General features: G+C 35.1%; 2 protein-coding genes across 2 annotated transcripts; both read right to left on the reverse strand.

Moving 5' to 3' along the window:
• Positions 1–205: 205 nt before the first annotated feature.
• LOTGIDRAFT_141358 (hypothetical protein) lies at positions 206–820 on the reverse strand (the record flags this gene model as incomplete). Its single annotated transcript, XM_009050933.1, has 1 exon — positions 206–820. A coding segment is annotated over one exon (615 nt), but the record flags the coding sequence as incomplete, so codon positions are not given.
• Positions 821–3,838: 3,018 nt separating this feature from the next.
• Positions 3,839–8,829, reverse strand: LOTGIDRAFT_141353 (hypothetical protein; the record flags this gene model as incomplete). The annotated part of the gene is made up of 5 exons (XM_009050934.1): positions 3,839–4,121; positions 5,305–5,570; positions 6,299–6,516; positions 8,211–8,523; positions 8,719–8,829. Coding segments are annotated over 5 exons (1,191 nt in total), but the record flags the coding sequence as incomplete, so codon positions are not given.
• Positions 8,830–13,712: the final 4,883 nt, after the last annotated feature.

A 13,712-nucleotide genomic window follows, 5' to 3' on the forward strand; every position in this document is an offset into this window, starting at 1 on the left:
AAAATAAATACCTACATCTAAATTTCCTACCAGATCTAAAGGATTGGAATTAAACATAATAACTTCATCAAAGTCGATAAAAGCTGTATATTTATAGAGAGACGAGCGGACCATACCATCAAATACTGGTAATATTTCATCAGAATATATCTCAAAATTTCTCACTTTAAATCTCGTTCTGTCTAAAAAAAATATGATAAATAAATTACTTCCAAAAATGAATAAATTGAAATAAACTAAAGACAGATTGTAATAAAATAGAATACTGTGTACAGATAATGATATAGAATAATGTGTACAGATAATGATATAGAATAATGTGTACAGATAATGATATAGAATAATGTGTAACATAATGATATAGAATACTGTGTACAGATAATGATATAGAATAATGTGTACAGATAATGATATAGAATAATGTGTAAGATAATGATATAGAATAATGTGTACAGATAATGATATAGAATAATGTGTACAGATAATGATATAGAATAATGTGTACAGATAATGATATAGAATAATGTGTACAGATAATGATCAAGAATAATGTGTACAGATAATGATATAGAATAATGTGTACAGATAATGATATAGAATAATGTGTACAGATAATTATATAGAATAATGTGTACAGATAATGATATAGAATAATGTGTACAGATACTGATATAGAATAATGTGTAAGATAATGATATAGAATAATGTGTACATATAATGATATAGAATAATGTGTAAGATACTGATATAGAATAATGTGTAAGAAAATGATATAGAATAATGTGTACAGATAATGATATAGAATAATGTGTACAGATAATGATATAGAATAATGTGTACAGATAATGTGTACAGATAATGATATAGAATAATGTGTAAGATAATGATATAGAATAATGTGTACAGATAATGATATAGAATAATGTGTTAGATAATGATATAGAATAATGTGTACAGATAATGTATAGAATAATTTGTACAGATAATGATATAGAATAATGTGTACAGATAATGTAATAGAATAATGTGTACAGATAATGTAATAGAATAATAATGATGTGTACAGATAATGTAATAGAATAATATGATATAGAATAATGTGTACAGATAATGATATAGAATAATGTGTACAGATAATGATATAGAATAATGTGTAAGATAATGATATAGAATAATGTGTAAGATAATGATATAGAATAATGTGTACAGATAATGTAATAGAATAATGTGTACAGATAATGATATAGAATAATGTGTACAGATAATTATATAGAATAATGTGTACAGATGATGATATAGAATAATGTGTACAGATAATGATATAGAATAATGTGTAAGATAATGATATAGAATAATGTGTAAGATAATGATATAGAATAATGTCTACAGATAATGAAATTTCTTTTTTTCTTAGTTTTAAGCGAAATGAAATGAATTATTAAATAATAATTATGGAAGGAATGATTGAGTACTTACTGACTGAATATTGTCTTAATTCATACGGTATTAGGTTGATTAAACCCTGATTTTTATAAAATTCTAGAACTCTCATTGATCTCACATCCAGAAAGTTTTCGTGATTGACAGGGTAGATAAAAACTCGCCCAACACCTTGTAACTTGACGAATTCGAACCACTCCGTCATCATTTGAGGATCGGGGAATCCATATAAAGCATGGACACAAACTGATATGGATCCTTTAGGCTTCTCGGGTTTAGTAACTTCAAGCACAATTCTATGATCCAAACTACACTTGTGACCTAATGAAATGGTTTGAGGAACATCCCAACTGTCGACGACACAGTTTAAGGCTGTACTTACATATTCAAAAAAATTATACGCATATTTAATCGTTGCGTCTACTGTCACGTTTACACCATGCTTATTTTCAAAGCAGCATTTCAAAGTTTTCTTTTCCTTGAAATGCCTGAAAGCTTGTATTCTGATGTCAGTTTTACCACCTGTAATATCAACAGCAACCGCCGTGTACACATAGATCTTCATTCTGTGAATTTTCTTTGGTAGTAGTTGTAATGATTGAGGCCCCGTTTCCCCCGGTCGTAGTTGTAGTTGTGGTAGTGTAGTTTCATTTTTCCGTAGTTGTGATTTTTCTTTAACCTAAATAAGACATTTCGTATATCAATTGATTTTTTAAATGTTTTATACTAGAATCTTATCTGATATACCAGAAAAGGTTTCTACAGATTTAGGAAACGCCACTGTCAACTAACAACATGGTAGGGTAATGAAAACAATGTCAATTCTGTGGTTCTGATTTATAAAACGCCACGTCAATAAACAGCATGCTAGAGTAATGAAAATGACGCCCTTTCTGTGGTTCTGATTTATAAAACGCCATTAACCTCTAGCAATATTCTCAAACCATATAATTTCAGTAAGAACAAAAGGAAATTTACAAAAGAAAAAAAAACTTACTTGAGAAGTGAACCTGAAAAACTTTTTATTGTTCAAAACTTTCAATAATATAGTCCCCACAACAATTATTACAATTAGACGCAACAATTTCCTTATTCTACTCATCATCCTATCTAGAGACCTTTCAAATAGATATTACTCGGTATACGACAGAGTTGCTGAAGCTGTTTCAGTAGTTGTAGTAGTAAAGTATATAGTGCACTACAGTATACGTGTGTCTTTAAACAGCTTAAAAATCATAATTCCGTAAAAAAAAAACAAAAAACAGCCACCTAGGTTATACAAACTGTCTATCAGCTGATCCTTGTCAAATTACTCTTCATCGATTTTGATTATTCATACCCGTTACACTAGAGTAATCATACCAAACTACACACTGTTCTTACATGGAAATAACACCCACTAATCAGTTTGATTAACATTAAACTAAATTTTCATTACGTTTTTTATTAACTTTATTTTCAGTTTAGACACTTTAGTTAGGGTCTACTATAAAAACGACTCTCTTGAATATGACACCGTAAGCCAATCAAATTTCTGCCCTATGTAACGATTCGATTTTGTGACGCGAACAAAAGGTGCATTGAGTGTCTAATGCTTCTCGGAATACCCTTTTTGTTCGCATCACAAAATCCCAGCGTTGCAGATGGCAGAAATTTGCTCGGCTGGTGTTATCATTAAACTGACGGACGTTGACGAGGACTGTCGTTAGACCCTAACTGAAGTGGCTAAATTTAAAAAAAAAGCTGAATGCAAGTTTGGTCTCTAACTATTCTAGCCTCTGATGGATATTTTGACATTATCGGCGACACCAGCGGACAACTTTCAAAATACTTATCAGAGGCTGGAATAGAGACAGATGTTTCGGACTATTTGGTTGTATAATATATACATATATATACTTTCACGCACTTAATAATGTAAACAAAAACATCAGAGAAAATCAGGTTTGACAAGCGTCCAATTTACAATGTTTCTGCATATTGTTAATTTGCGGAGGCACCAGTAGACATATCAGCTAGTGGTCAGTACGAGTGTTGAATACAGAAACAGATTTCCTATGGAGTCGACTAGTCTGTTGAAAGTCATTATGATATGGACCGATATTGCTCCCTCCTCCAACCACCAAGAAAAGTGTCTGCACCGGCAGACACAATATGTGTCAGAACGCACCAAACAGGCTTGCAACAGGCTTGCAACTATGACACCTCAACCTCAGCCTCGACAGTTGTCTTTCATTGAGTCAGTCTACCCCCTAGTTGTACCCTCTAACCTCTAGAGACTAGTACCACCTCTACAGAGCATTATTCCGATCAACAACATGACATTACTACTAACACTAAAGATCAGCACCAACTTATTTCATTGTGCTTGATCAAGACCATCCATATTTAGTCTCGATTATCCATATCTTTCATCAACTCTTTTCTTTTTCACGAATAAAATTCGTAAGAACTTGAATTTCAGAACATGACGTCCGGTTTCTGCCCGAGTAAAGCATCGTTCAACTAACACGGATAATAACGCTATGAATATTCCGATTCCTATGACGTAGAAGGCGCTCTGTAAGTCTACAAGGTTTATTTTCTTGGCCACTGTTGCTGGCTCTAGACAGATGTTCTGTTTCGGCCACCATTTTCTTTTCAAAGTCTGACCCAAACCACTTTCGTATATTTTCATCACCCTGTAAAACAGAACAATGAATGATTCGATAAAAACAAAAGTGGGAAAACATCTTTAATGTCAAAAACCTTATGATTAAAGGAACAGCCCAAGATTTTTTTTATAATGTAGCAACAATTCCTGTTTGTATGAAGATGCCACACACTTATCGTATCGTAACCCTTATATCGTGATACGTATCGAATCGTAGCCCTTATATCGTGATACGTATCGAATCGTAGCCCTTATATCGTGATACGCACTGTATCGCATCCTTATATCGTGATACGTATCGTATCCGTTATATCGTAATACGTATCGTATCGCAGCCTTATATCGTAATACGTATCATATCGCAACACTTATATCGTAATACATATCGTATCGCAGCCTTTATATCGTAATACGTATCATATTGCAACACTTATATCGTAATACATATCATATCGCAAACCTTATACCGTGATACGTATCGTATCGCAGCCCTTATATCGTAATACGTATCATATCGTATCCTTTATATAGTGATACGTATCGTATCGCAGCCCTTATATCGTAATACATATCATATCGCAACACTTATATCGTGATACGCATCGTATCGCAACCCTTATACCGTGATACTTATCGTATCGCAAACCGTATATCGTAATACGTATTATATTGCAACATTTATATCGTAATACGTATCATATCGCAACCCTTATATCGTGATACATATCGTATCGCACCCTTATATCGTGATACGTATCGTATCGCAGCCCTTATATCGTAATATGTATCATATCCCAACACTTATATCGTGATACGCATCGTATCGTAACCCTTATACCGTGATACATATGATATCGCAAACCTTATATCGTAATACGTATCATATCGCAACACTTATATCGTAATACGTATCATATCACAACCCTTATATCGTGATACATATCGTATCGCACCCTTATATCGTGATACGTATCGTATCGCAACCTTTATATCGTGATACATATCGTATCCCTTATATCGTGATATTCATTTTATCACAGCCCTTATATCTTGATATTCATGTTATCACATTCCTTATATCGTGATACATATCGTATCGCAGCCCTTATATCGTGATATATATTGCAGTGTGATATGATTGAGATTACCTAGCTAGTTGTTAAAAAGATAGCACACAGTGCAAGTTTCTGGAAGTTTGAGAGCTTACTTACTCATCGTTGAAATATTGTAGATATGGAGAATTGTCCTGAAGAGCAAAGGCATAATTCATGGGAAAAAACAGCTCCTTTAAATCGGTTAACTGACAATTCTCGAATATCCAGGTCTCTGCTGTCGTTTTATCAGCTATAAACCCATAGTCTTCTCCAATTACTTTTTCTTTATGCACTTCTTGATCGAGACTAAATATACGTGGATCTGATTTGTTGAATTCGTTTAACCCCGCCCATAATTTTTTGAATACTGTTAAGTTGGATTCCTGAAATGATTGTTACTGTAAAAGGTAAAGCCAAAATATTAAAATGATTATGAAGGTGTTTTCTGGAGAGAAGTTCTTCCATTGTACACTGCATGCCGTTGTTCTAAAAGTAAAAATTTGGATGTTGAACTCCTTTAAAATTCAATACATGTTTCTATATACATGTATAGCGTAATGCCATATCGTCGTTCTAACTTTCATTATATCTCATTTCATCGAAACGAAAATCAAAAAAACGAAAAGAGAATACAAAAAACGACATGAAGTCAATCAAATAGGGCTGAAAATAGAGTGAAATTCCGTACAAGTAAAACAATTACAAAAATCTCGTCCGAAGCAAGACAAAATCAGGAGCAATAATACTTGTATTCAAACAAGAAGTACCATCAGGAGTTTCGGAAAAAGAAAGCATGGTCTGCTTCACACCCGACACCCTCAACTACCATATAGGTCAAAATAATAAGACAAACAAGCGTTTCGTTAAGTAGACAACTGCTTCGATTCAAGCCTCTGATTGCAATTTTAAAAATTGTCGGCTGGTGTAGTCCGATAACTGTCACAATATCTATCAAAGGCTGGAATAAAAATGAAATTAAATGAATGGAGTTTTACGTCCTACCTTTCTGCACCATGTGGACTAATGCAGACGGGAAAGGCTGAGATAGAAGCAGCCATTTCGGACTATTCGTTTAGACAGATAATAATTGAATTAGAGAAGGCCCTCTCACCTTTATCAGTGAAACCCAAATACTACCACCTAGTGTTCCCCAGGAAAAATCTTCTTGGTTACCCAGTTCCTCCAGTGTTTCAAACGGCAGCTTCTCTTTAGACACGGTCAAAAAGGCTATCAGGTTCCCACTGTATGTAGCTACGGTTATCAGACAAAAGATCCACCATGACGCTAGTAACGATCGTCCGGCAATGGATGACGGCATGCTAGATCCACCTACAATGGGAAAATAACTAAAATTATCACATCAGATCATAGAACTGTAGTGTGGTCATCTTCAAATCAGGCTATTACGAACTCCGTCTTATACCTTGACTGTAATAGCAAACTTTATTGATGGTAACTTAATATGGTGATTTGTTATCGAAAACAGCCAATCAGAGTCCTCTAGAAAAAGTCTATCTGCATTCCCTCCGTGATACAATAAAGGTATGCAGTCAAGGTATAAGACAAAGTTTGTAATAGCTTTCACCTGATGGTACTTCTCTTTGGAGGAGTCCACTACTACAATATTTACTTTGATTTTGTCATGTTTATGACGAGATTTTGATTAACTGAATTGTTTTGCTTGTACAGATTTTTATTGACATTGATAATACGAAGTGTGGCAGAGTTCCTGTGGGTTGAATGCAATCAAAGACGCTAAAAGGGGTAATAGAAAGAACAAGGTTGAACCCCCCTGTCCTACAGGATGGGGTGGCTACTGACACAAAGACAGGTTTAGTTTTGTATTATTTAATAGACCTAGATGTTTAAACAAGTACAGATCAAATCATTTTAACTAATAGATTTATTGTTTGATAAATATCATTTAAATCTCTCTGATAACTGTATATATTATAGATGTCTGGTAAATAACACTGGTGGAACGAAATAATTGAATCTGTAGTCACATATTTTAGCTAGATGTTTTAAAGATGGGTTCCCTTATTTTTATTTATGAAAATGAAAATGCTAATACTTATATGAATGGAAAGTAGGGGTGTTCTAATGACTTGGAAAAATATCAGTTTGTCTCACATGTCCATAATTAATTCATAATTAGCTAAATTAGAAGTCAAGAGAATTACCAGCAGAATTCCAATGAGTGACCGATCAAGAAAGATCAAAAATTTTTTTTTTGTTTATCTAGACTGTACATACATGAACATTTTTGATTGGTTAAAACTCTTAATTATATGCAATAAGAACATAATGATAAGATTAAGAATATATGATAATTCATTAGAAACACCATCTTTAAAATGATAGATAATATTAAAACTAAAATGTAATTTAACATCGAAAATAAAAATCATCAAGTTTAAATGTTTTCTAAGTATTGATCAAATCTGAAGATTTTGGAAGAAAAGGAGTTGATTTTTCTCGGATGTAAGGCGAACGACGACATGATACTTCATGAAGCTGTATTACTCGTAAATTGTATCCATTCTGATCAACTTCTTTTGTCATTTAGAAGTGTAGAGCCACCATTGATCTAAACTATCGTGACAATAGGTGGAGGGATAGAACTGTATTAGATTAATATATGTAATATATCACAGTTCTATGGTGGATGGACCACAGAATTGTCATGGGGACTAACTGTAACACGCGTTTAAGAACTCAATGATAACAACTGAAACGAAAGGAGTGTGGCCCTCTTCTGACCCCCTCATTAAGTAGCCTCTATCATCAAGTGCCTCTTTGTCCACGTACAGCTTTGATGAAAGACGGCCTGGAAAAAACTTTGTAACTGGCCGAGGCTACAGTGGGTATTGAATCTGATTGGTTGTAAATCCACATCCGTTTAATCAAAATAATTCAGTTATTATGACAAGTCGTTTGAAACTTAAAGATCCAATATGCATAATTGTAGTTATCTCCCTTGATGGAGAGAGATTACATATTAAGTAAATAAACGAGATTACCTTGGGCCAATAAAGCCCCAAACAGATAGAGAAACAATCCCTGTATGGTGGGACGTTCGTCAAGTTGTACAGTATAGTACGGGTTCATCCTCTCTATAGAATACAGCATTATCACGATACAGAGAAACGAGGCGAAGATACACACATGAACCTCCCATTTAAAAGGATCAATCAACTTCCGCCATTTTGTTTTATTAGGATCTGGTCGTCTGAAGATAACGGAAGTGTAAACATGGAAGTATGGAAAGGTAAAGTCTACAGCGTCCTCTCTATCTGACGACATGGCTAAAGGACCAGCGAATAAATCAACCTCCTGGAATATTAAAAACAGAGCTTAAAATCAGACACATCTTCGTTCTTGCACAAGGTTACAAACCGTGTGAGAATTGATGTAGAGTGTTGCAAGAGTCGACATCTCATCCTGTTACTCAAAATCTAAATTGAAAACAAAAAACAAGTTACCCCCACCCTTTCCAGCCTTATACTTCTGCCCAAATTCAGTACCTACCCTCCGGTGCAGCTGACCAACGACACCGGTCCATGATCCATTTTTTATGATGCCCCAATCCCCGTCTTCCGGTTCAGTCAGAACATAACTGAAAAACAAAATTATTGAAATACATTTCTGAGAATGCGATCTATTTTAAATTAAATTACTATTTGGTTTTTATATTTTCTGATATTTTTCGTCTCCATTGTAATCTTACGCGTTCTAATGGCCTTATTTTAACCAATCAAAGCATGTAATGTAGGACTCTTTTCTTGATAAAAATGTCGATTTTTGGATAGCGAAATCTAAAATAGAGCAAACTAACAGATTGTGTTTCGATATGATTATCTTAACTCATTTATAGCTGCAGCGATTCTTCAACTATAATAACAAATACCAATATAAGCAGGGGGTAGGCGGGGGCCGGGGCCTTCCTAAAGAAAAGAGAATGACCCGGCTTTGCCACCCTACTTTCAAAATTTACATAGTGAAAGAATGGCCTGTGGCCCCCTATAAACAATTTTGTGACTCCTGAGCGGCCCCTCACCTGATATTTCTTAGAAATGCCACTGAGTTGAAGGCAGACTTTGTAACGTTTTGGTATGACTTACGTAAAATTTAAGGCTGCAGCGATGACATCCAGATAGTCAAAAGAATAACCTTCAAATTTCACTGTGCCATTGACTTTCTCCAATCGTCTTGTGAACGGCTTCCACTGTAAAAAATAAATTGTTGTAAAATTGAAGAGGTTTTCTAGTCTTTGTGTGTATGAAGCAATCTTCTATTTCCATTTGGCCATTGTGACTGCCCGTTCGACATCTGTTGTTCTTGTATTCCATGAGAACTTGAAGAGTTTTAGTCCCACCTTTTTTAGTCCCTCTTATTTATAAAGATCGTTGAAGGATTGGATGGTATTCCTTTGATTTGCAGTCAAAGACGAGCAGGTAAATATGATTGTGGGGGGAGGGGGGAATGGCAGTTAATAAAACATGTCAGTGTACAGCAGATAGAAATGGTCCTGGTGACAAAATTCTTTTTTTTTTAGGCCTTGAAGCAAGAAAAACATCTGTAATTTATATAGAACAATCAACGAAACTGTCATATTGCTCTACTTTGGGTTTTGCCATCCCACAATTCGTCATTACTGTTAAGGAAACCAACATTACAGGCTTCCATTGGTTTCTTGTTCACAAATTGTAGACGTCAAAGCACCGGGGTTGAAAGCTAACAGTTTAGAATTTTGAAAAGACCCAAAAGCCATGGGATATGGTCTCGTCGCCACGCTCGGAGCTGTTTACAGTTCTAGTCTTTTTTAAAAACTAGATTGAGATAAATATAAAGTAGCGCTAGTCGGTCAGGGATATATGCTCCCCTGATTTTGGGGTGGGGTTCCTCTTCCTGAAGTAGGAATGATTAATTTTACTCCATACCTCGTTAGTAGTCGTTAAAAAAACACGTTTATTGAAACCAAATTTTGTGTTGGGGAAAATAATGACGTTATCAAAGAGTTCCACTTCCTCTGAAGATCCCACGTGACCAACTGGGCTCAGCAGACGACCATTTGGTTTCCATAGTAACGTAAGTATTTCCGCTTTCCAGCAATCAGTGTCATTGTGAAGGTCCTGAAATCCAAGCGACAGTCATCTTACTCTCTGACTCTATTTATTAGGCTCATTTCATAAATATTCTGAATAAAATTTTAAATTGTATGCCATTGTCTTCGGATCAATAGAAATATAAGGTTCAGTGATTTTACATTTAAAATAGACACACTTAACTTCCAGAATATTTCCTGGGGAATCCCCTCAGACGGCCTAAGAGAGGCTTTGACACATCGACATGGTCGTCGCATTTTGAATTCAGCCTTGTCTGCCTGTCCCCGATTTGTACACCCGGTATCGGGAGGCTGGCATCGCTACTGATTGATTATCCCTCTAGACCTAAAATACTCACATCTAGTAAAGCGTCGTGAACAAATTCAGTAACATTAAATATATCCAAATCTAAATATTCATCAATAACTTCGTTTATTCTTCCTTGTAGACTCTGAATTAAACTCTGAAAGGAAGTTTTATAGGAGTTCAAAAGATATTATTCTTACCCAAGGTGCATAACGATACTTACCACTTATCCTCAGACTACGGTGGCTCACATACGACATTTTCCACTTTTTATTTTGAATTAAAAACTTTAATTTTCACCCAGGTGATAATTCGTGTAATTTTTATTTAAAAACTTTAATTTACACCTTGGTAAAAATAATTATCACGTAGGTGAAAATTTAAGGTTTTGATTCAAAATTAAAAGTGAAATATGTCGTATGTGAGCCACCGTCAGGCTGCTTGACGATTTGTATTATAGATTGATGTGTGTGTATTTATGTACAGACGAAGCTCAGTTGGCTATTATACAGAACAAGACTGCTGATTGGACAATGAGTGGTCAAAGGTCAACAGTCAAACTTACAGTTTTTAGAAGCGAGGTTGTGACATCAGTAAAAGGAAAGTTGATGACAGCGACATTATCTATATTTAGATCACAGGGATTATTGAGTATTGTTCTACTGTTAAAATCTACAACCAACCATTTAGAGAAGACACCCATAGCTGTAGCTCCACTGTTTCTCTTGTCAAAGCTGTTGGCCTAGAAAACACACTGTCACAGTCAAACAGAAGTATAAATAAAGCCTTGAATCAAATAAAGAATAGATTCGCCAAAAATAATAACTTTACCAGCTGATAGAGCTCAATTTCAGCTATCTGTATATTCTAAATATTTATTAGCCCAATTACAGCTATCTGTATAGTCATCTAAATATTTACTTTACCAGCTGATAGAGCTCAATTTCAGCTTTCTGTATAGTCACCTAAATTTTTACTTTACCAGCCGATAGAGCTCAATTACAGCTATCTGTATAGTCATCTTAATATTTACTTAACCAGCTGATAGAGCTCAATTGTAGCTATCTGTATAGTTATCTAAATATTTACTTTACCAGCTGATAGAGCTCAATTCCAGCTAACTGTATAGTCATCTAAATATTTACTATACCAGCTGATAAAACTCAATTTCAGCTATATATTAATTATCTAAATATTTACTTTACCAGCTGATTTTGGTCAAGAAAGTGACTTGGAAACCTAAACTTGGTTCCTATCAATTGAAAAAGTTATATTTTGCATTAAGTACCCTTTCTATCTTCGAAACCACAAAAAAGAGAGTACAGATGTGTCGGACTTGAAAAACAATAACACATCCCAACCAAGAATAGTAACTCGATTTAATACCGTAAGTCTATAGCCTCATAAATGTACAACAAATCCCAATGGAATTGGAAACCTTACCTGAGCAAGTATTCGATTGATACAAGCTTGTGAACACACTAGAAGTATATTTCTATCTTCGTAGTTAGTGGTTTTGTAAATCTCATGTATTAACTTGTAAAGAACTCGGGTTTTGTTCTGTAGCTGATCGACATTATACTGAGTCAACACTATTTTCCTCGGTATCCTGTCTATCAAAGACTTGGCCTCAAATTCTGAAATTCAATAAATAAACTCTGAAAATTATAGAATTGTTTAGGCCAGGTATCATTACCGACATGGTTATTATCCTCATATTGTAAAATATAATTCACGTCAAATTCTGAAAATGTTTCGATTTTATGACTTCTGGAAATCTCATTACGCCTTCCCTGATTCCCATCCTGCTCTTTAATACCATGATGATTGGGCAAGGGTAAGGCGGAGCAACAAATTTATCTTAAACGCTGGCATACGCGGCACTAACGACATGTTTCCATATCTAATTGCCTCTCACCTTACAATATACTTCAATAACTCTAATGGCCTCTCACCTGTATCGTTGTTATGAACGATGATCAAATTTGTCCATCCTAGTTGATTCACAACGGAAGTCACAGTTTTAATTTTCTTCAACTTATCGTGGCGATATAAACAGAAGTACATTTTGGTGTTGAGGAGAGATCGTCTGCGGCGCCCAACAGCGCGAGAAGAGCAAGGTTGATTGACGGGTGTGATGAAGCCATTTGGTGCCACACAGAGGATGTCTGCGGTGTGCGGTAGAACTGTGTCCAGGATGAATGGATTTTCGCACATATTGTGCGTTACTACCAATGAATCTGGTGCAGGCTTAAATACAGGTTTTGCTAAAAAAATATTTTAAAAAGATACTGCAATAGATTATATTGGTCCAAGGAATTAGATGTTATGATTGAATGGTTCCTTTAATCATATTAGGTTCTATTTGGACAATGTTGTGACATGAAGATAGAAGCAAACAGAAGTCTTTTTCCATAATTATAAACCGTAACCGATGTAACAGAGGCTGCTATCAATGTTTCGCCAAAATTTTGTTTTGGATTTCGGGTATCGTTTTGCAGTTCGGATCGTTAGTACTTGGTTTATTTATTTGTATAAAATATTAAATGCTTTTCGACTGAGTAAAGGGAGATAAATCTTTTTATAATACACGTAAAATATCAAAGCAAGGAAGTCTGAAGTCTGTAAACTGTGGTCTTGCTCGATTGGAGAATTAAGGTTCCGCCAAGGTGATGGCCTTAATCGAGCGGCACCGGAAGCAGAATATGCTGCAATCTAAGTGTTCCCATCTATTTCCTTCTCTGCCATTTTGTTTTCTGTCTGCACCTACATTTTTTTCAGCACATTTGGGACGCATTCTGTTCTGTTCCAACTTGTTCTATTGAACGTCCGATTGATTTCATGAACCCCGAACGTGCACAGCTCACCAATCGACCGACCCCCTAATGCCCATAGAAATGGTTGGTCTCGTTGGCCCAGATAATTAATGCAAACTAAGGTTTGCCGGAAAGACAGATCAGCGTTATTCTCAATTGATTGGTCGAACGGTTACGACTGTACAGATATTGACCAATCATAGATCAGTATGATTGACCACTGTCTAACTGTTTTGAGTATAGGAATATCTGTACAAACCGTCGTGGATCTCATCTAGGTTGGTTGTTACTTTCT

Source organism: Lottia gigantea (assembly GCF_000327385.1).
Source record: "Lottia gigantea unplaced genomic scaffold LOTGIsca_159, whole genome shotgun sequence".
NCBI lineage: Eukaryota > Metazoa > Mollusca > Gastropoda > Lottiidae > Lottia > Lottia gigantea.